General features: G+C 38.5%; 1 protein-coding gene across 1 annotated transcript in view; it reads right to left on the bottom strand.

The window, feature by feature from the left end:
• Positions 1-24981, bottom strand: part of LOC136884513 (WD repeat-containing protein 11) — a 134912-nt gene that overhangs the window by 18638 nt on the left and 91293 nt on the right. The window contains exons 14-19 of the mRNA XM_067156741.2: positions 24559-24673; positions 17984-18114; positions 17630-17851; positions 17130-17301; positions 10387-10524; positions 6669-6849 (exon numbers count right to left, since the gene is read on the bottom strand). Of these exons, the coding sequence (XP_067012842.2) occupies positions 6669-6849; positions 10387-10524; positions 17130-17301; positions 17630-17851; positions 17984-18114; positions 24559-24673 (959 nt within the window). The remainder of the gene's footprint in view (positions 1-6668; positions 6850-10386; positions 10525-17129; positions 17302-17629; positions 17852-17983; positions 18115-24558; positions 24674-24981) is intronic.

Raw genomic sequence — 24981 nt, 5'->3', positions numbered from 1 at the left:
TATCTGGAGAGTGAACATTCTTCTTCTTCTACTTCTTTTTTCAACTGACAGTGGTAAAAGTCATTCTGATTTCAGTTCTGAGGTGATAGTGCCAATAGAAAGTACAGGACAAAACCAGAATGCAAAACGAGCGGGTGGAGAACCCTAGTAATGAGATTTGGAATTGGGATCTTGTTGACAATAAGCCTGTTACTGTAACATGCAAATCAGTTTCTGAAATTCACTCTATAGTGAAAGAAAAGAAATGGGAGTAGTGAATGAATTTCTAACCCCACAGTTCTGGGATCACGTTACAAAGGAAACCAATGCCTATGCCTCTGCATTTCTTGTTAAGTTATCTGCTTCCCTTGAAACCAGTAATACTTATGAACAAAAACATTGGTTTCCTGTTGCTATAAATGAGCTAAAAGCTCACTTTGCTCTGAGTATTCTTATGTCACAGACAAAAAAGCCTGCAATGCAAGATAACTGGTCGAAACATAGAGTAATAGAAACTCCCATATTTAGTGAAACCATGCCATTCAAGCGCTTTGTTTCTATAAACGAATTTTTGCATTTTAGTACAGACTCCTCCAAATCAAAGCATGACAGGTGGCAACATACTGTGACGGTCACTTCCGTCCTGGGCACGGATGACAGGTTAGACCTGTTACAGATTTTACTTCGGGACAAATTCAAGTTTGTGTATACTCCAAAAGAAAATATTTGCATCGATGAATCAATGATGAAATTCAAAGGTAGACTGTCATTCGTTCAATATAATCCATCCAAGAGCGCAAGATTCGATATAAAGGTGTACAAAGTTTGCTCTTCAGAGAACAGCTATTGCTGGAGGTTTATGAGGGAGGATCAACCTACAATGATTTACTAGTTTGTTAGAGGATTGTTGTTGACATGTGTAAGGATCTTCTGGGTGTATGGAGAACTTTGTACATTGATAACTGGTGCAGTTAACCGTCTTTGCACAAGATTCTAACACACGTGTTATTGGCACGGTTAGGGCAAACAGGAAACATATGCCTGCTAAATTCAAGAAAACACAGCTGAAGAAGGGTGAACTTACTTTTGCTTCAGTAAACAAAATCCTAGCCATAAAATGGGTTGACAAAAAGCCTGTAAACTTTTGCAATTCAGCACAATAGACCAGATTTTGTTACAGTCCAACGAAAAAAAGGAAAAAAAGAAGCTGAAACCCAATCTAACGATGGATTATAATGGTGGAATGGGTGGGGTCGACTCTCATGATCAGCGACTGACGTCTTTCCCACTCGCAAGGAAGTATGTGAAAGGCTATAAAAAGATGTACTTTTACCTCCTTGGTATGGCATTATTGATTTCCTTTCTCATTTGGTAAATTCTCAACCCAACAATGAAGAATAAACACTCCACAGCATTCTGCATCAGTGTTTCAGAACGGTACTTACAAGGTGCTCAAACACTGCAGTACCCCAGCAGAGTCCATCCCCACACTGGTACCAACCCATTGAGACTTCTGAGTCAACATTCTGGGCACCTCCCATCCAAAATTTCCCCCACAGAGAAGAAATTAGTGCCATGCAAGCGATGCAAGGTGTGTTATGCACAGGATCTCAGGAAGGAAACCTCTTTTCAAAGTGCAAATGCATGGTTGCCTTCCATGCGGATACCTGTTTCTTGGTGTACCATACAAAAACTTATTTCTCCATACGATAAAAACATGATAAAACTTTTTAAATGTTATCGGGTCTCTCCTCAAGTTTCTTGTATGTGATTAGTTTCATTTATGTTAAAGTGACTGAAAAATAAATGGTATGTAAGGGAATATTTCCTTTCACAAGTAATAGTAGGCCAAAGAGCTAATGCCTACACCCAGAAACCAACAGACAATGCAGTTGATGGAAAAGTTCAGGACCACCGTGACCGAAGAGAGTGAAGCAAATCAAAAGCAACATTAAGTATTTATTTATTTACTTCCTCTCATCATCATCATTGATTTTCCGCTCCAGCAAGCTGGGTGCGGGTGTTTATGAGCCTCTTGCAGTTCGTCCTGTCCATCCACAGCTAATGTTCTACCCTTTGCTGCCAATTTACATCACGTTTGGCAAGGTCTTTGAAAATTTGCTTTTCCCAACTGCCATGAGGCCCTCTGGGCCTCTTACCAACAACATTCCTTTCGTAGTATGCTCTTGGGGTCCTAATTGGAGTCATCCTTCTCATATGTCCATACCAACAAAATTTGCTTAATTCAAAGGTTTCCAACAGGCTCCTGTCCAATCCAAGTTGTTGCTGAATACTTGCAATCCTTATTTTGTCTCTCCTTATCTTTTTGAGACACGACCAAACGAACTTCACTTCAGTGACCTGTAGGCGACTTTGTGCAGATCTAGTCAACGTTGCTGCTTCCAGTACATATGTTAGAATTGGTACAAGGTATGTTTTGTACACCGTGAGCTTGCAAGCTTGGGGAAACGAGTCATTCCAAAGCAATTGACGAACGGAGTGGTAGAATTTTGATGCAACTTGTATTCTATTGCCTATTTCTTGGTTTATGGGATTGTCAGAAGAAACAAAGCTCCCTAAGTATTTGAAGTTATTGATAACGCCTACTTCTTTATTGTGCACTCGCAGGTGGATTGCTTCAGGATGTCGACTCATCACTAAACCAACGGTTTTAGTTCGGCTGATGATCATTCCCATTCTTTCAAATTCTTCTTGCGAAAGATCTAATTTAGCTTGAACTTCTGCTTCTCCTCTCCAGAAGGAAATTGTTCACAAGGAGTTTGTTCCAACTCACCAAATGGTTAATGCTACTTTCAATGCTGAAGTTTTGAAATGTCTTTGGGAAGATGCAAAGAATGCCCCACAATGAGTGTTGAAGACTGGGAAGCAGAAACAAACTCAATGGGGGCTGAGAAGAAATGGATGTAGAAGTGGTGTTGTTGAGGGGAGAGCTAATCTTATCTGTAATGGCAGTGTAAGACAATGTAGAGATAGTCCTTGTCTTTTTGTGTTTTTTTTTTTTCTTTACATTTCTCCCTATTGCCACACTGATCTGTCATTTCTGTTTTTCCCGTTACATGTTCTTTTCAGTGTTCCTCACTTTCTATATATGATTTCCATTGCTCATCAGTGTATATCTCAGGTTTTGGGTTTCCATACTTCCAGAGTACAGTAAAACCTCATTAAGACGTTTCTGCAGGGGACAACAAAACAGAACATGTTAAGCAAGGAAACATACTACTGAACATACGAATAAAAACTATTCAACAGGGATACATACCTGCCAACTTTCAAAAAGTAAAATCCAGAAGATTATAAAGTGAAATTTTTTTAACAATAACCGCATGCAGCCAAGTTAATCAAATGGAATGAGCAACCCAGTACGAAGACAGATGACTCTGCTTCCCTGAAAACAGCAGCAACTATTCTTCTTTGCAATCATGACTGGAGCATTGTTGAATCAGAACGCTACACAATTTTGAACTGGTATTTTGTAACACTAACTGTGAAATTACCAAATTACCAATATTACATCCCGTTGAATCACCCACCAAGGCTGGAACAGACAACACTGAGATCTTTTCCTGCTTTGCCACAAAACAAGTGATGACAGAGTAAAGCTTAGCACTCCTATTATTGCTCCCATCCGCAGCTAAAGAAAATGGTTCACCTTGCATGTAACCAACGAATTCACTTCTTGAACCCGTAGCCATTTCTTTCAAAATGTGTGGTTTTCATACGACCACAGCCAATTTTTTTTTTGCAATTTCTGAACCTGGAAACATTTTCCTAAACAGAGCACCAGCATGATCGGCAGCAGCTAACAGAATATTATGTTCAATTAGTGAACAAGCATTTCGCTCTTACTATATCAAGGTCGGCTCCAGAAGACATAAAAAAAGAATTAATTCTCTGACTGCCATCCTTAAATTTTGTATTGGAGATGTGTTTAATGTGATTCAGACCTGCCTTCGGGCAGAACACACACCCCCTCCCTCCCTCCGTGAGAAACGTTCATATCACACGGGCACATGGAACAGAATGCGAATGTTTCGCCTCTCCGTGTGATCGTATAAAACAAGGAAATTCAGCAGAATATGCCTCCCTAAACGACTGATAATATAGTTTCTTATTTGAACTCATTATGAACACCACTAGAAATACTAAACCGCTTAAAAATTCATCACACAATTCCACAAGTTTCAGAACTACCACCAATGTTACTCACACCTACACATAAACAAAGCCTTTCAGCTGCTACAAAGCACGACGCAGTTACTAAAATTGTTATATATAAATTCACAGCCTGCTACTTTTTTCACTGATTTTTCTTCTTCAAAATCACAGCCTGCTACTTGTTTGGGAACATCTCAGCGAATGAACTAGCAGCTGAGGTCGAAAAGGTGACATAAGCAAGGTGATAATCGATGTAATTATCGATATTTTTACTGGTCAAATTTCAAAAACTGCATCTCGTATTACCAGCTACTATTGAAAGTCAAACAAATCCGATTTGACCGCAGAAAGCAAAAACAAGTGTGGATATTCAAAATCCGTACAATAACATTGTTCATCCAACAACCGTAAAACATACTCAAAATCCGAACATTTTACGGAAAAACTGGAATACTTGGCAGGTATGGGGCTATGGAAACAATAGATAAGACATTTTCCAACATGAGGCCATTTCACATCGTATATCTGCAGGTACAGTGAAAACTATATCTACCATTTCAAAACATGAGAGGATATATTAAAAGGTGTGAAAAACACGAGAGAACAAATATGAAAACCTTTTCTGCTAGGGCTTATAAAATAACAAGGGCACTGAAAGGTGTTAAAAAACACCAAACAATAAATATGGAAAAATGTGCACGGGGGCCAATAAAAATATAAAAGTATTATTGCGGATCACATTATTTCTAAAACAAATGTTAGTAAAACCAAACCAAACCTTGAAGGGCTTGGCCTACCAAGTGACCGCTGCTCAGCCCGAAGGCCTGCAGATTACGAGGTGTCGTGTGGTAAGCAGAAATGTTAGTAGAAGCCTTTTATTTCGGAGCAGTGGGTTATTAAACATATTTTCTGGTCTTTTAGACAATGAACTGGAGACTACAATCGACCATGTGCAACTGGGAGGAATTAATTTGGCCACCATTATGAATAAACTTCAACTATACTCCGTACGCCTCTACTTCTAAATTGACGTTTTGGCAGATCTTGGCTCTGTCTGGTGGTTATGCGCTGAAGCATAGACATCCAACCAATCCCAAGCTGCCATTCATATCAATCTATATCGGCAGAGCAGGATCTCGAAACTTAGTTGCCAACTCTGATGTTTACATTCACCACGTGGTTAACCTATCTCGCTCAGCGTGTTTGGTATTCGGTACGGTTCGCGATCTTTTGCATTTTCCTTCATTATATAGTGTGTTTTTCATATTGTTGGATGGTTCCAGTGACTCTGAGATCAGTAGTGTGTTCCCTTTGTAGGCCATAACCTCCTTTCTTTGCCAGCCATTAACCGTTAGTGATGTGATATTTCCTCCTTCTCTTTTATTTTTAATAATATATTGTCTTTTAGTTCCAGATTTCGTTAGTAAGTGTAGTTTTTGTGAATTTGTTTTCAATTCATATTCATTCGTTTTTCTGAGTACTGTATTGCATTTTAAAAGGGCCGTTTACCGCGGTCATATTGCATCAGCCGTTCTCGCAGGCGTAGCGCGCTGGCAGCAGAGGAAAGGCGATGCTCATTTGTTTTGCGAAACTTCAATTTAGAAGTAAGGCCGTGCGGAGTATAACTCGGGTGATCAAGTCAAAGCAGGAAGGTGAGATTTCAACATTCACGACTCTGCGCGCTTTGGGATGCGGACTCCAGTCCTCTTTCTGACAGATTTTAATTTTGTCTTCCTTAGTAAGGAATTTCACGAATTTTTACGTATCCATAACTAGCCTATCTCAAGACAAATATACACCATGCTAGTCCATTTCACACAATTGTGTTCCTAATTCAGATATACGCTACTGTATCACGCGATAAATATTCTCTACCACTCAACCAACATAAATTTCTAACTTCTGAATGGAATGCGAAATACAAGCACAAATAGACTCACTATGTTATACAGAAATCTTGCTGCTAACCGGCAAGCAAAACTGAATATTCCTGACGCTAATGGTTTGCTCCCTGATAGTGCAACTCATACTGTGAACTTCAGAAATTTAAGACCTTTATCTGTAATCACGCAGCTGTGGCGGCGGCACTTACCCGAGTGGAAATCACATTTCTTTCACAAGGGATAACATTTTCACGGCAAGGAAAAATGTGATCGTACTAAGCGATAATAGCGAAAAATCGTGATGCGGTAACTGAGGTATTAAAATTTATGACTTGCTAAGAGGGAAAACGTGTTAAAGAGGAACTCGCTAATGAGGTTTCACTGTGTATGAAACAACACCATGTCGGACATACCCACAACAAAAGTGTCATCTCAAAAAACTGAGACATTCAAACCAATATCTGGATTCCCAAAATGCGCAGTAAATATTAGAAAAACTGTAATCGTACATGGACAAACTGATTTTTCCCTTCAACGATAGATACAACACGTAGTTCTACATAAATGGCTCATGTTATTCAAATCTACAACTTGTGGACATTGATATCAACACGCTAATAATGTACCTACCTGTGTTTTAATTCCAGTTTGGCTATCTGCAAGAAATAGAGGGCTACAGTCCAGAAGTCAATCTCTGCCTGATCCCCAAACAACTGAGCTGCAATAAGACTCCGTTCAGCTGTTCCCAGGGGGCAGTGTTCCAGATACTCCAACTGTTCAGAATCCAACATGCCCAACTGCTCTTTAACGGCTATGAGTAGAACACACAAGAAAAAATTATTAAAATATTCGGATAAGGAATCATTAGTATCAGGGGACATAAACTGGAGGTTGTTGAATGCTTCAAATATTTGGGAAGTGAAACAATGCAAGATGCAATGTTGGAGAAGAAGATCAGCAGAAAGGGTACAAGCAGGAAAAACATTCTACCGGAATGTACGAAACCTGCTGTGGGACAGAGAAGTTCCTATGAAAGATGTACTACACCCCTATATCAGTTTATGCATTCGAGACTTGTACTTTGACAGCAAGAAATGAGAGTAAAATACAGGCCACTGAGGTGAAGTTCCTGAGGAGTGTGGTAGAGAAGACAAGGAGAGACTGAGTAAGAAATGTTGACGTCAGGGGCCTGTTCCACAAACAAACTTTGCAACTTTTCACTTCGCACTTTGCACTTTTCAGTTCAGATTTTGTTCCACCATCACTTTTCAGATTTAGCTTGCAAAGCGAAAAGTGAAAAGTTAGGAATCTTTTCACTTTTCAAGCCTGTTATGTTCCTCCATTGGTACAGAAATGCAAAGTGCAAAGAAATTAAGTGAAAAGTTTTCATAAATCTTGCGAAGAGATGATTCCCTTTTCATATGTTAATTAACAAGTATGTACACTAGTTTCTCGGCGTAGAATTTGGTTTAGTGATGTAAACACGTTACGACGAAAGCTTTTGTTAGCATCAAGTGAGGACAGTGATGAAGAATCCAATAAGAGAACGTACAAAGACAGGATTAATTTTCATAACCTCACTTCGACGTAATTTTGCGAGTGATTTCATATTACCCCAACACAGGCTGACTATATTCTTGAAATGATCAGTCATTTATTGAAACATGCAAAAAAAAAAAAAAAAAAAAAAAAAAAGTAAATTCCTTTCCGAAAAAAACAAATTCTTATATGCTTATATATATTGGTTAGTAAATGGTGCCTAGTTGCATGGTGTAGCAGCAATGCGTGGGACATCAGAATCAATTATTTGCAAAACTGTTATCAAAGTCGTAGATGTTATAGTAAATGTAATATTTCCTAACAGTACGTTGGCCTGATAATCCACTTAATATAGCGACGGGATTTCTAATGAAGGGTGAATTTCCTTCTGTGTGTGGATGTGTTGACGGTAGCCTACTCTCGTTAACATTGATGTTTGTCATCATTTGAGAGGTTATCTTTAAAGTTGTCAAAAAAGGATGTCACGTTTCTCCTTGACAACTTCCAGCACAGCCAGCTTCTTATAATAACCTCTCTTTCCCATGATAAAAACTTTAACGGTACGACAATTATACCGCCAAGATCGCCGCGAAAAGTAAAGCATTAAAATCATAGAGTATTAAGCCTATACAGTTTGCTCATTGAATAAACTCGATCGGATCACTTGTTCGCAAAGACTTTTCACTTTGCGAAGAAACTGAAAAGTACAACGTAGATCATGGTGGAAAAGAAAGACTTTGCACTTTGCAAGAATTGAAAAGTGAAAAGTGAAAAGTGCAAAGTTGCAAAGTTCGTTCGTGGAACAGGCCCCAGGAAAGAGATAGGGGTAGAAAAACTGAGTGATACGATGGAGAAGAATAAATTGAGATGATTTGGAGGAGGGAAGGATTCCAAAACAAGTGCTGAAGGCTAAGATAAAAGGAAAGAGGGCAAGACAGAAGCTTAGAGCAAGATGCATGGACTCTTGTCAAGAACAGTATAAGAAAAAGAAGACTGTACTGGAATACAATTACTATATAATGTTACTTTCCTTTACACCCCACTAACTACTATTACGGTTTTCGGAGATGCCGAGGTGCCGGAATTTAGTCCCGCAGGAATTCTTTTACGTGCAAGTAAATTTACCAACACGAGGCGGACATATTGGATCACCTTCAAATACCACCATACTGAACAAGGATCGAAATACAATTACTGAAGAGGAGTGTTGGAAGGAGAGGCAATAGTGAAGTGCCATCAACACTCCGACCTAGCAGAGCTGGACAAGGGGAAATGAAAATGATAATGATGATACGTAGATAGAAATTATGGTGGGACCACTTATCTAGCAAGCCCATAGTGCTGGAGTAAAGAGTGACGGCAACCTATATCGCATGCACAGACTAGCCAAATAAGTGTGTTGCACATTGCCTCAGTATCATTCTTTTGGTTGATGTACGACAATGGAGCCCAAGTGATTGTGAAAGGAAGTGAAAAAGTGATTCAGGGATACCGAAGTAATTAGAGGAGGAATTGACATTTGTGATGAGGAAGCCAAAAGTAAGCATTAGCAAGTGTCAATACTAAATGCAACATAGAGACAGGAACATTGCACAGGAGTAAGTATAGCCACAGTAGACAGAGATTAATGGAGGAAATCATGGACGAACTTATTATACATGGTGATAATGACAGTGATAAGGATTTGTTTCCCCCAGTGTTTCATGTTGCACTGACACAGCCAGGTCCAAAGGATGTAGTGAAAGTTTTCGATAATGACTGGGCTGCCTCTGATAAACCTGGACTGGCAACTAAGGACAGCTATTTGCACATTATGAACATGATACTCATCCCCTTTTTGCACTATCATTGCAAGGTTATTTACAGTACCACTAAAAATGCAGTAGGGGCTGCCTGGCTGAGGCGGTAAAGGCGTGCTCGGTTCGCCTGGAAGGACGTGGGTTCTTATCCCCGCCAAGAAGTCGTAAAATTTAAGAAACGAGATTTCCTCTTCCGGAGGAGCATATGGCCCTGAGGTTCACTCAGCCTACACCAAAAATGAGTACCAGGTTAATTCCTGGGGACAAAGGCGGCCAAGCGCAGAGCTAACCACTCCACCTCATCACGTGCCAAGCTTATGAATGGTGGAGCCTTTACCTTCCACCCCTCCAAGGGCCTTCATGGCCTGTACGGAGATGACTTTGCTTTACTAAAAATACAGTCATACAAGGTACTCTGTAATTCATGACCACACATTTATTCCTTCTAAAGTCTGTCATGCATTCATTTTATTACACGCTAGGACAAATAAGCCACAGTCAGGTAGCAATCCCCATGTCTCTGCGTAACAAAGAGAATACCTTCCCGACTGCACCCCACAGACCATGACAGCAAGAAACTAACCTGCACTCGGTCCAACTGCCACCAAAGAAAGCAGGTCACAGGTAAGAACACAAACTGTCTCAAAGTTATTCACGTGCCATCAAAAGGACCTTGGTATTCTTAATTTATCTCATTTATTTCATATCACCAATTCACAATCATTAACAAATTTACACAACATAATCAATTTTGAACACAATATATATGCACGGTTAAAAGCAATTAGAATCTGAGGATGTTCTTGTAGAGTGGAACATGTCATTGTACTTCTTACTGTTCATTTTTTGCAGGGATGTTATAGTGTTCTAAGTGCAATATTCATGTGTGCAGACTGAAAAGCTTATAAGTTAAATTAAATATTCCACAGACTGTCTGAATCATTTGAAAATGTGAATATATTTACAGGGTATTTCTTTCAAAGCGATCACAAAGATATTTGAAAACTTACCCTGAAGTTCCTGCTCAGTGAAGCCATCTTCGGTAGTAAACTCCAACGAATACTTGTCTTTCCAGAACTGTGTAGAAAGAAGAAGCTGAAGATTGGCAGCAGCTTTTGGAGGTAGAAGTGCAGGGCAGAAGACAGGATCTAAGAACAGAATATTACAACATACAGACAAGCATGAAATAGAACAAATTATATACACGCCTTGAATTTTCAGCCAACTCTTAGTTGTTATGGTTTATGCTCACCGGCGTATCGCAGGTTCATAAATAAAAGTTTCACTTCGATAGGAAAATTTCTTCATTTGTTTGGATGTCATGGCAGTTTTCTAACCAAGTCCAAAGATAAGAAAAAAACAAAGCAAATGACAACCACAATGCAGCGTGTCTTTCTCCAAAGACCTGTCATCCTCCCACCTTGAATTGGTGGAAAAACTACTCTACTATACATAAATACAATCATCCCAAAATAAAATAATTACAAATTTAATCTGGTTGGAATTTTTAGTTCTGTCACTTCTAGTAGTTGGCATTAAGTGATTTAGATACACATCTTGGTTGGAACTTTATATTTTCCATCCAATCTGATTATGCCTCCAAGGGGTAGACACTCCGACTGGGACAGCTTAGTGATGGTAAAGAAGCTATTTTCAAGTGCACAAGATGAGTCACATTATCCCCTCGTGGAATGAACCTCACAACACGACCAAATGGCCAGTCTATACGTTTAGCTTAGTCACTTCCTATCAAGATAATGTCTCCTAGTTTTATCTGAGCCTCAGCATTTGGAATCAGGTCTTTCAAGTCAGTCATCAGTTTCTGTCGATATCTTATCTCTTATCGAGCGAATTTTTATCAAAAGCATCAAAATCAATTCTCCAATTGTTGAACAGAGTATCATCAAGAGGGTTATTTTGAAATTCAAAAATACAGTAACTTACATCAAAGATAGGAAACCAGAATAAAGATAACAACAAACAGGTGACAAATAGTCATATACTAACTGCAAAAGTTTCAGTGACACCTGGTTTTACGGGGATGAAGGTCAAGAAGGGAACTCAACTTTTCCAGTAGAACTGCCAAATGAATGAAACTGAAATCTGAATTGAATCGATAGTGTGATCGGTATGAATTTTCCAAACCTTTATTATCTAAAGCCCACAATTGTGTCACACACACACACACACACATTTTTCTTTATTATCCATAATATCAATCATAATGAAATAGAGTGGCCTACTTCTTTTTACTAGGAGTGTATACAGAGGCAGGAATTGTTTCAATTTAATTGTTTTAATTCTCTTAACTGTGGAAACAGATTTTTCCGTATATGTGGCAGATCGTTCAGTCAATTTAATGCGGGGTAAGAGCAACTGTTTATTTTTTCTTTTCTGCATCACAGCAGTCTTCTATGTCTGTTATTATTTTTCTGCTCTCACTGTGTATAGACCGAGATGATGTTTTCAAAGTAGGAGTTCTAAGGTGTTCATGTGATGTACTTGGATTTTCCTCAGCCTTTGCAAAGGTTTCAAAAGTTCATTTTTCACCTACTTATTCTTTGCTTTATTGTAAAAATAACAATAGTATTCAAAGTTTGTGATTACACCGCCAGATGTCTTACGGCGATGCACAATTGATTCACTTAGTGTCATAGGTTACCATCTGTATCTCAAAGATAACCGAGGTCTACCAGTTCAGCACTAGGCAGCCGAAGGGTGGAAAGTAGTCTAGAAAATAAGGAACCAAAATATGAATATAATAGGATAAGCATAATATAAGGTCAAAGTCAAAAGAGGGAGCACCAAAAAAGAGACAGGAACAAATACGAGAACAGTGAAGTACAAGGACAATCTCTACATCTTCAAATAGATGGGCTCTCTCCTAATTAATCACAGTTATACTACAGCCAAAGCTCATTTCTAATTTCCAGCTTCGTCAGGAGGGGCCATCTTGATGAATCTGCAGTCTTTATACAGAAAGTGCAGATAAGTGCATATAAGAAAGACAGATAAAACCATTACTCTCTTTATCCAATTGTGTCTTCATATTTGTGCTTGTCTTTCTGTTCCTCCTTCCCAAACTGACCCGTTATTATGTTCATCCCATTATAAGTTCCCCTTCATGTTCTCTTCTATACTAACTATAAAGTGAAGTCTGTCCAATTACTCTACCTGTTTGAAATCACTAACCTCAGGAAGTACCAAATGGATCCCAAATTTTCACTGTCTATCGAGGAACATTTATGTATGTAACGAATTAATACAGATATGTTGTACATTAGCTGAGCAGTCACAGTTTATGTCAAGCAAGCAAGTTGTATAATTTCGAATTTGACCGCTGGCGCTGCCTATAAGACGAGATTGTATCCTGCAGTGATTGGTCGTGCTGACCAATAATGTAGATCTTGATGAAGTCGTCTGTTTTGTTTTGTTTGCGATTTTATCATGCTTCGATGACTTGCTAATATAGCATACACCATGACAAATGCTAAGAAACTTTGGGCCGACAGCAGAAACGATGACTAGTTTTAAGCCTTAGACAATGTCTACCTATCTTGATTTATCAGTTTCATTTTCCGTATTGACAGTTATTGTAAGTTATAGACATGTAAAGAGTCGAAACCGGTACTGTAGATATTTATAAATAAGTTTGTATTGCTAAGGTGGAACCTTTCTTGTCTACAACTTAATGTCTACCTAAACAACGTCTAAACCAAGCACGATCTTCCATTGCATAAACAATGTTCAGCCGATGTTTAACTAGACATCATTTAAAGTTTCAATATTGGTTTGAAAATGGAGATAGAAGTATCTTTCATGCAACTCTTTGCTTGTCGCAACCAATGAAATTCGTCGAGGGCGCGCCGAATGCCAGTCAGCTGTTTGTCTTCCTACATATTACTCAAATATGGCTAAGCATGAGCATGACTTGCCCACAGATAGGAGTATCGCTTTTGGTGGAAATTAAATCTCGTAATATTATCGACACTAAAGTGACACGCCACCGTACGGGGAAGTGTAGCTTTGACTATAGCGTTGTTACAGTGAGTGTAATCTACTCACAAATATGGTAGCATCGACAAAGGGAAGATGAAGCAATGGTGATGTGTAACCATATGTGTTGTACGGGCCATATAAATGTAGCTTGCATTCTGGAGATCGTAGGTTCGAAACGCATCATCGGCAGCCCTGAAGATTGTTTTCCGTAGTTTCCCTATTTTTACACCAGGCAAATACTAGGGCTGTTATTATGGCCACGGCTCTTCTTTCCCAGTCCTCCTCTTTAAACAATCACCACCATCGCCACCACTTGCCTTTTCCTATCTGATAGGTGCTGAAAACTTATAAAAACCACATACAACCTACTTTTTAGTTTTCACTAATATGTGTGTTTACTTGGCAGTAAATGTAAGTGAATCCCTCCCGCTGATGTATGCGACAGCCCTCTGACGATTGGGACAAGTAATTCTGACATGTATGTAGTCGAACTGACCAATAATTCCATGGAAATTACCCCATGTATATAATAAAATACATAGGTTGCCAAGAATTGTATTCAAGTTGACAGTTACCGGACTGTCCCTTTGTCAATCTCAAGAAACAAGTCTCTTGAAAAGCAAATCCTTATTTTAAAAGATCTATCTCCCCATACATGTCAAATGAATTGCTGCGATTAGCAGCGGGTGACCCACAGAGAGGCCTCTGGAGCAACCTTTCTTCCCGGAATCGTCTCAACATGATAATACAAATTATATGTTTTATGGTACATAACCTCTAATTGTGATTCACTCCTCTCATTTGAGGTTAAAAAGTGCTCTCGGCAGTGTTTAAACATGACCGGTTGAACATCAGTTTTAGACAGTGTCTAAGTGATAAATAAAGTCTCTGCAATGCAGCAGCCATACTTAGGCATTGTTTAACCGTAGACATCGTCTAAACACCGTTATTGTTTAACCGTAGACATCGTCTGAACACCGTTTCTGCAATTGGCCCTGTGTGTTCTATGCAATAATGGAAAAGTTATGATGAAAGAGAAGACCATTTAGAGACCGAAAGGGCAAACACGTCTTTGCGGAGGGACAGGAAAACTTCCCTGGACCGATACCGAAGATTATCTCAAGATCGTGAAAGACATGGGTCCTAAAGAGATAGAGAAACGTCTGGTGATAGAGAACAGCGTATGCTCAGAGATCGCTCCAGATATGCACAACATCATAATGTGGTTAGAACACGCAATTCTAATAATTTATGGTTAAAATTTCAGCAATGAATTATGATTACAAAAAATATCAGATGGTTTTGATAGGTGCTATGACTACTTTGTGTCAATATTGTTCAGCGTTGAAATGGCTATCGAAGCTGAGTTTAATGGATTCAATATAGAAATGATTAACAGTATCTTAATCAAAAAAGTAAAAAATAAGCTAATGTCAAATCTTATTCCTGATAAACAAAAAAAGTCTACTTTTGCTACATTTACATATAACTATCAGTTTATCTACCAGGTCTCGAACCCATTGAAGAAACAGCACGTCAAAATCTCTTAAAACACAGAACACCAACCAAAGTATATTTTTTAACCATAATGTTGTCAATTTCAATAATGACCAATATTCAGGTTCAGAGATTTACAAGCTCACATGCTCACAATGTTTTGTTTCGTACATTGGACAGACAGGCCATAGTTTTTCAAAAAGGATATCTGGAACATTTTAATGCTAATAAACATAACAAATTTTCAGCCATGAGTATACACATGAAAGAAACTAGACAATTATACAACAATAGAACAAGACTTAACAATTCTAAAAAAGTTAAAGAAAGGCAAACTAATGAATAAGTATGAAAATATCTACATTTTTCTAGACCAACATTTCAAGGAAAACCTCAATTTAAACGATACAATAGACAGCAAAAATCCACTTTATGAGCTAATCCCACAATTATTACAAATATTTAAAAAAGAGTAACTTTAAAAATGTCAATAAACATCCACTCATAGAAACTCCTCCAAAACCAACCAATATGACGCCCACCTGCTCTTCCCCTACCCACTCCCCTCCGCAGGCAGTTCACAAACATAATGCATCGTCCACCAGCTCTTCCTCTACCCACCCCCCTCCGCAGACACACACAAATACAACACGTGGAGTACAAGTTCAGTGACAGCCAGTCGATCCGGTACCATCAACAAGACAAGCCATTCACACGAGAGACGAGGGGTAAGTAATAGATTCTAGCGTGGTCTCCCCATTATATCAATAATACACACTTCAATATTAAAAACACATTTCTTCTCTTTACAGACACTCAATCAACTCCTTTCTTCAAACTTGAAGCTACCGATTCCATCTCCAACTATTAAATTGAGAAGTCCCCCATTAGATTCTCATCAACGACAAGCAGCAAGTTATTCTTACAACTAAACAACAAACATGTAATCAACTCGACAACATCCATTTAATACCAATATAAATGGTCCGTTATTGGACATTATAAATTTTCCAGCTAACTCATTCCTGGTTGCCAGCGTTTTGCCCTCGTGTGCTAGGGTGGGCTCATCAGTTGGTACCTAGCACACCTACCAATACGCTGGTGATGAGACAAAGTCTCTTAGTGCATTGGCACTGCCGGTGGCTCCAGTTAGCCTACGCAGTGGCCTCCGCGGTATGCACTAGCCAGCGTATTGGTAGGTGTGCTAGGTACCAACTGATGAGCCCACCCTAGCACACGAGAGCGAAACGCTGGCAACCGGGAATGAGTTAGCTGAAAAATTTATAATGTCCAATAACGGACCATTTATATTGGTATTATAAATTTACTCATTCAGGACAAATATTTCAGATTCCATATGGGAATCAACATCTATAACATCCATTTAATATGCTAACAAGTTAAAAATTCAGGAAGACACCGGATTCGACACTATAATCATTTTAAAAAATCAAGAAAAATTGACTTACAGATTTTTCAAATAAATTTAACAGGATATACCCCAAAAACACATGACTGCTGTATTCTACAAGCCAACACCTTTTAATAAGTCACTAATCTAGTTATTAGTTTATTTCACGATGTTAATGGTATTTAAGTATGATAGTAAACAAAACTTATTAGATATTTAACCAGATTAATAACTTAGTTAGAGAACATCCAATATGAATTAAAATTGTATTTTAACAGTGCGTGTTCAAATATGAATCAATATACCAGTGGACAACAAGACTAAGTGCATAAACCTGCCAAAATTGTTGAACAATTTTAAATTTTAAATATTTTAGTGTTATTCCAATAATTTTATATTAGATTTCAGTATTTCACTCTATGTATATACATAATCCAATAAGCCATCTTTAACTAATCAAATGTGGACACCTATTGTAACGCAAAAGCACATTTTAAATAAATGTCATATTTTAAGGAGTAATGCAAGTTCAAATATAAACAGGATATTCATGCTTTTGAGGTAAGAAACATGGCTAATGATGCCCATAATATAAGGTCAAAACATGTCCCATTTAAGAAATTAACAATAATGTAAAATTTCTAATGCAATAAAAAAATATATTGTGTTGAAAAGGTAAATTTTTAAAATAAAAATTAGATTTTAATATTATACTGAAACTGAATACGAACCAAAAACAAAGGGGGTTCATAACTTGCAATACAGAAGTTAATTACTCGGAAAAGGGTTAAAACACAGACGATGAAGACCAATGACATACAGACATACAAATATTACACATATTACCTTGAAATTCATAATCTATTAGTGGTGAGAAACTACTGGTGAGTGTCATATCCATGATGCGCAAACAGCCGTCCTGAGTTGCCAGTACAGGTTTATCAGAGGCAGCCCAATCAATATCCAAAACTTTCACCATATCCTTTGGGCATTTCAGCTGAGAGATTCTTTCATAGTGCTGAAAACAGAATAATTATTGTTAAAATGAGATAGTAGTTATTTATGAACAAATGATGTACAGTTATGCATTTAAGTGTTTCTTATTTTACAGATATGTTTTAATATTTCACGAGTTTCGATATCACTGATGAAGGGAATGGAAGATTTTCCCGAAACATGTATGTTAAATTAGTAATTTTCTATCATTATAAGGTATATTGACAAGGTGGACTCAAAATAAAACTATAATAGTTTCTTTAATAGATTCAGACTTAAAAGCTTTACAGTTGTATGCTGATTTAAGGCTCTTTCTGAATTTTTCAAAATTACTGTAAAAACGTACCTACCTTCTTCAGATCAACAATATCCACACCATCACTGTACAATATCAGCAGCTTCAGATTGCCTTTTCCTGGTGCAAACCTCATTTTCTTAATCCATCCACGACCAGTGGGCACATTTTTCGAGGTGCGTAATTTCAGATCCCAAATATTGAGCATGCCATCTACATCGCCCTGCACAATCTGGTCATTCTTGAAGGCAATGCACGTCACTGTGCCCACGCCATTCTGTAAACATATAAATGAGACAATGTTACAGCATTTAAAAAAAGGAAGGAAATACAAATGAACAGAAGGTGAAAATCACGGGATATGAAAGAAACAACTGCACAGAAACCGAGCAAGAAGCCTAGGTCTTACCTCAGGAGGTATCTTGATCCCATCACGGATGATGTTGCCCTCCACTGAGAAGTGATAAAGCTGGCTTTCAGAGTCGCTGAACACGAAATGCTCCCTAGCTACCAACTGCTTCTCCACATTTTCACCTCGACCTTTAAGGAATAGGAAAATTAATCGCTTAGAACAATTAACATTAAAGACTACTTTGTTTAGAATTCATACATTCCACAAAGGCACATAAGGAAGTCAGTTTCTTTACTTTATTACACCAAATTAATAGAAAAGTTATGGAAGAGTAGGAGTAAGAATAATATTAGATGGATCACAGAACTTAAAGAAGACATGAGAAAGTTGCATATTACAAAAGAAGATTTAAAATACAAAAGAAATACATTCAACCATATTGAAAGATAAACACACCAGACTACAGACAAAAATCAACAAGCAGAGAATAAGAAGAGCGACTCCAGAAGCAGAAAGAAAATTACGTTCAGAAAGAATGAAACAGTATTGGGCTGACAAAGAGAAAAAACAACTCCATAAACTGGACTAAGTAGTCCTATGTTGGCTAAAAAAATAAAAAATAAATAATTACCGTATAATCTCGAATACCACCCGCACTGTTTTTTCGAAAATATCACTTCCAAAATTGAGTACGGGTCTTATTTAAAATTTTGGGAAATTTTTCTTTCCGAATGTGCGTAAATCGTGCATCACCGACAGCGCTGCTTGGCAACAATGCTCTCTCCGCTCTTAGTATATGCTACTTCCGCGCTTGGGGTCAGCCTCAAGCACATTCTCGGAGTATCAACATGAATTCCACAAAGCGGTTGCAATCTTTTACTGCGAGTGAGAAACTGAAAGTAGTTCGGGAAGCCGAAATTATTGGAAATCGTGCCGCCGGTAGGAAATACGATATTAACAAGTCGTGTATTCGCGATTGGAGAAAGAAGAAAAATGTGCTATTAACATGTAGTGATGATTGTAGAGCTTTTCATGGACTGAGTGTACAGTTTCCAGAAATTGAAAAAAAAAAAAACCTTTATAAATATGTGACAGAAAAGCGGGAACTGGGATATGGTGTGTCAACCGAAATGTGTCAGCTAAAGGCATTAGAGATCGCAAAGGAACTTTCATCAGAAGGGTTTAAGGCAAGCCGAGGATGGGTTTGTAATTTTTACAAAAGAAATGGGTTGAGCGTACGAAGGCGTACCTCAGTTTCACAGCATCTTCCTGGTGCCTACGATGAGAAGTTATTGTCGTTTCAGAGTCACATAATTCGGTTGCGGAAGGAAAATGCACATTTGCTTTCCCAAATTTGCAATGCAGATCAGACGCCTGTCTACTTTGAAATGCCAGTGAACAGGACTGTAAATGTTAAGCGTGCAAAAAGTGTTACCATTAGAACAGGTGGTAATGAAAAACAACGGTGTACGGTAATGTTGTGTATTCTCGCCGACGGAACCAAATTGCCGCTGTACATTGTTCTCAAGCGAAAGACGCTTCCTAAAAATCTACCCACAGGTATTATCGTCAAATCTCATAACTCCGGTTGGATGGACAGTTCACTTGTGGAAGATTGGGTAAGGTGTGTCTGGCAATGTCGCCCTGCTGCATTATTGGGACAAAAGAGCTTGTTTGTTCTCGACAGTTACCGTGGCCACACAACAGACACTGTGAAGAAACATATCAAGGATGAGAAAACCGACCTAGCAGTCTTTCCGGGTGGGAAGACGTCTATGCTACAGCTGCTGGATATCTGCGTGAACCGTCCATTTAAAGCAGCCTTGAAACAGCTCTATACAGAATGGATGGTGGCTGATAATCGCACACTGACGCCGACTGGTCGCATTCAGCGCCCGAAAGTTCAGCTGCTGTGTTCGTGGATTTTGACGGCATGGAATCGTATTTCTGGAGACCTCATACGGAAGAGCTTCAGGAAATGTAGCATTTCTAATGCTATGGATGGCAGTGATGACGACATTTTGTGGAAAGGTGATGGTGATGAAAGTTCCGAAGTTGATACTGATGATGATGATGATGATGATGACGACGATGAATGAACTCGTTGGATATCGTTCTGAAAATGTTTGTTTAGGTACTTTTATTTGTATTTTCTAACGATTTAATGTGTGTTAGTAAAGATTGTAAATAATTTTGACTTCACTTTTTTTATTTTGTTCTTTCAAAATAAGGGTGCGGGTCTTTTTCGGTGGCGGGTGGTATTCAAGATTATATGGTAAATGAAAAATTAATATTTTTTTAGCAAATATATTCCCATCAGTTTTTGTATTCAATTTATTGTGTCATATTTTTCATTACCACTTCTGCATTTATTGACCGCATGTATCTCACAGGTAAGCGAAAGCGTAGCTTCAAGAAATTAAAATTAATTACCCTTTACTGGTCGATTGGTGGGCCACCCTCGACATTGTTTTTCTCAAGGAGGCTGAATGTCGGGTGGAACCCAACATGTGATTTACGATCATGAAGCAATTACACGCTTCACTGCATAATGCCGATGGTTGTGTTAACTTCTTGAAGGAGTTAATGAAATATCTCGTTATATATTGAAACACTACTATAGAATTCCAGCAAGAAACAACCAAGTCTTTCTGTTTATATACTGCATACTCACTGAGCATCATTGCATCTACCAGTAACATAAAGAGCAAATGTAAACGTACCTTATGAGCGATTCGGACATTATTGATGCAGTTGAAAATTCTGACAGTGATATTATATTTTCCTCGGATATTTCTGAAGAGGTTAAGAGAAAACTGGTGGAAGAACAATTGGCCGAAAGAAAGTCTGTGCAAGGACCAGCAAAGCGAGGTTGTCAATCAACACGTGACACGTGTAAGTGGCTGAACGGGAAACCACATTTTATTTATTCCAATCAGAAAAGCAACACAAAGGACTGTGCAATAAGTTCCAATAGAAAAATCAAGGGTGGTCCACAGAAACATGGTCTGCATCCAGGTATTTGTTTTGTACAGTACTCTACCAATGTACAAAATCCCCTAGAAAAAGGAAAAAATTAAGAAATCCACCTGAGGCAATACAGTTCAATATAGCCTATATTAAAACACACTTAAAAGGTCATGATTAAAAAACTATGGTTATGTTTCGGCCAAGGGAATTTTGTATATTATACGTGATTGTGAACATGAGATTCATAAACTGTAGTCTTACTGTACCACACAAGAGTCAATTACAGGACTAAGGACTAAAGGTATAGGTGTGAAACAAATTAGAAAATCAGATTCTTTTTTTTTTTTTGCTAGTTGCTTTACGTCGCACCGACACAGATAGGTCTTATGGCGACGATGGGACAGGAAGGACTAGGAGTGGGAAGGAAGCGGCCGTGGCCTTAATTAAGGTACAGCCCCAGCATTTGCCTGGTGTGAAAATGGGAAACCACGGAAAACCATTTTCAGAGCTGCCGACAGTGGGGTTCGAACCTACTATCTCCCGAATACTGGATACTGGCCGCACTTAAGCGACTGCAGCTATCGAGCTCAGTAAAATCAGATTCAGTAGCAAAATCATATACAGTAAAACCTTGATGCATCGTTTTTCAAGGGGGAGGGGGGAAATAATGCGGGAAAATGATAAATGCAGGCGACATAAAATAGGGTCAAAGCAAAATAATAAGATACGGGTACTGTATTCGGGAATTTTTTGTCATGTAAATATAATAATAATAATAATAATAATAATAATAATAACAATAATAACAATAACAATAACAATAATAACAATAACAATAATAATAATAATAATAATAATAATAATAATAATAATAGGCGATCTATGTGCTTATGAAAATGTGGCTCTACCTAAGATGAATCCTAATGCATAAGTCGGCGCGCACATGCACAGCCCCCGAACTGTCAGAACTAACCAATGAAAGTTAAAATCACAGACCCGACTGTGACCCCCTGAACTGAAGGCAAACACGTGCTAACTATTTAGCCATTGAGCCAGACATGCTCATATACATAACAGTATCAAAATATTGCAATCATGATATACGCGATGAAAATAAAAAGCGCGACTTTATGCCGTTTCATTTCATTTTTCCTTACATCTCGCAGTAATTGGAAAACCTTCAAGGTTAAGTTCTCTTATTGCAAATTAATGAAATGCATGTATATTACGGCAATAACCTGTACTTTGGTAAATATTCCGCAGACCCTTCGCGAACGATAGGTTAGAGATCCCACATGGTGTGGCTCGGACGATGTCACAGAGGTTAGAAATTCAACATGGAGTGCCTCGGACGATACCATAGCAGGCAAATGGATGTTGCCAACTTAGGAATTAGTTTCAAGACCAGGCTAGTGAAAAGATTATTGGTCTGGCTTGGTTAGGTCCAGCTAGTAACAAGACACCTGGGCAGGGGGGGCAGCCTCTAGCATCCCACACACATCATAAGGTACGATGAGATTAATAACCCTGTGACTAATTAAAACTTACCCGGCGCATGCCGTGACTATTTTAAACTGCGCGATTTTCTCATTTTCAACAAAGCTGGTAGCCCTAGCCAGCCCACAAGCAACACAGAAAATGGTGGCAAATTAGAGTTTTACAGTGCCACCGTTTTAATTCTTGTAAATACGAATACTTCCAGAGGTGAGTTAGTGGGTTGAGCAGAAGCGCTGGTGCTAGAAGGCTCATAGTGATGTTGCACGTGAATTACCTGCGCACAACACTCCAGCCTACGAGATCCTTGCTCAAGACTAGCAATTCATAATCGGTCCTACATTCTCGCGTAACAGGTTTCAGCTGCCTCTTTAAATTTAAAAAAAAAATTTCTTATGTACGATCGATCCATGCGGGAAAATTGTGGCCGAGGATAAATAATTTTTTGATGATCGATGCGATAAAACGATAGTGCAAGGAACGACAGATGTGAGGAAATTTAACATTGGTGTACATGGAACATTTTTGGGACCGAATAAATTGAATGATGGACACGGGAAAACGACAGTTGCGGGTATGATGCATCGAGATTCTACTGTACTTACTTTCATGGACAGCAAAGTCAGATGCAAAAAATTTGGGTTAGGAAACAGGGTAGTTAACTTATTGTAGTATGGTGATACAGTCTACTTAAAAATAAACTTGATATTTCATTGTAAATTAAACGTTAATATGAAGTTTTGAAAGACCGAGAGGAGTGGCCATGCACGAGTGTTAATGCACTACAGCTATGGAGCAAAGCTCTGCATTGGCGAGACAAGTAGGTTCGAACCCCACCGTCTGCTGTCCTGAGAATGGTATTCATTGGTTTCCCATCAGGCAAATGCCAGGACAATTGCCGTTCATAGGCCACAAACATTCCTTCCACCTCTTTACCCAGGTTCATTCATCATCATTCATTTCACAATCATTAGCCCCTCAATTGAGGTTGAGAACAGGAAGAGCATCCGACTGTAAAAATAAGCTATTTAATTTCAACTCACCTCATCTCCGACCCCGTATCAGAAAATGGGGCTAAGAGACAGACAGACATGCACAGCAAGCTTTGAAAGTAATACCACGTAAGTGTTTAAAACAAATGTGATATAGTAGAATGAACTTGACCAGAATAATGTAGGCATTCACTTTGATCACAGATGTCCGTTGGAGTCTTCAATCATGCCAAGTTTCAGAATTTAAGAGATTCAAAACTGTGCAAAACCAGATGATATACAGCCCTATGTAATAACTGATTTGGGTTGGGCCTGTTCAAAACAAAGTCTAGATAATGTCTTCAAAAACAGGATATTCTAAAACAATATCGAGCTGAAAATGCTGGATGTTCTAATACAGGAATTAAGTGAGAGAGACTGAACACCAGTTAATTGTTCCATGCAGGCCCAGACACTTAAGAGATTTCATAGTGGTTCCATGGTTTCTGGTTAGCTTAGATTTTTTCTGCTTTGCTAATTTTTAGCCTTATTTCTCGAGAGGGCAAGCTGATCATCCTGGAATTCATATAAATTCAATCAATCAATCAATCAATCAATCAATCAATCAATGATCTGCACTAGGTATCCCACTGGGACAAACTCATGACCGAATACTACTCCATCAAGCCATCCAACACGGTGTTTTCCCAAAGTCCCTTACAACTAAGAAGATTACAGGAACTAAGTGGACAGAAGAGAGAAAGCTGGCTCATAGTCAGCAAATGAAGGAGTATTGGAAAAAGAAGAAAGCAACAACTTTACCAAAGAGTAGATACGAGCCCCGTGGTCCTCAGTAGGCCTAAACGACAAAGAAGAAGATCTACACTTAGGGCTGTTGCCCAAGTGGCAAATTCCCTATCAATTGTTTACCTAGCTTTTGCTTCAAAGTTTCCAAAAACTCAGGAATTTATCGAACATTCCCCTTGATAATTTATTCCAATCCCTTACTCCTCATCCTATAAATCCACATTTGCCCCCAATTTGTCCTTTTGAATTCCAATTTTACCTTGACATTACGATGATTCCTACTTTTAAAAGCTCCGCTCAAGCTTACTCATCTACTAATGTCATTCCACACCATCTTTCCACTGACAGCTCAAAACAATAATTTCATACTCGTGCTCAAAGAAATCTTACCCAGTTCCCCAGCAGGAGCACTTGCAGCCAGATTAGTAGGTTCCGTCTGCTCCTTCTCTTCCACAAAGGCTAATTTCTTCTTCAGAGATTTAAGATTATGAATGGGAGACCACTCCTGTAAACACATACCATAGTTAGAAGATGAAGAAAATAATAATTATAGGACAAAATTGCAACATAAAGAGGGTTCTTTAAAATGCAAGGAATCTTGAGGTTAAGGCCATTTAGAGTATTAATAAGATGTCATAGCCATCAGCTGTCATAGACGACCTAAGAATCACTGAAGAGGCATTCTAGGGAAATGAGAGAGTTAGTTTCTTGTTGCTTTTGTTAGATGATCTATTAACAAATTTACATTTACTTTTACTTAGTCCTGCCATCCAAACTCCTGGATTAGTTGTTTATTTATTCGTGTAAGTAGCA

The sequence above is a fragment of the Anabrus simplex genome, chromosome 12 (assembly GCF_040414725.1).
Source record: "Anabrus simplex isolate iqAnaSimp1 chromosome 12, ASM4041472v1, whole genome shotgun sequence".
Classification (NCBI taxonomy): Eukaryota; Metazoa; Arthropoda; class Insecta; order Orthoptera; family Tettigoniidae; genus Anabrus; species Anabrus simplex.
The sequence above is the reverse complement of the archived record's forward strand: the minus strand, read 5'-3'. Positions and strand labels throughout refer to the sequence as shown.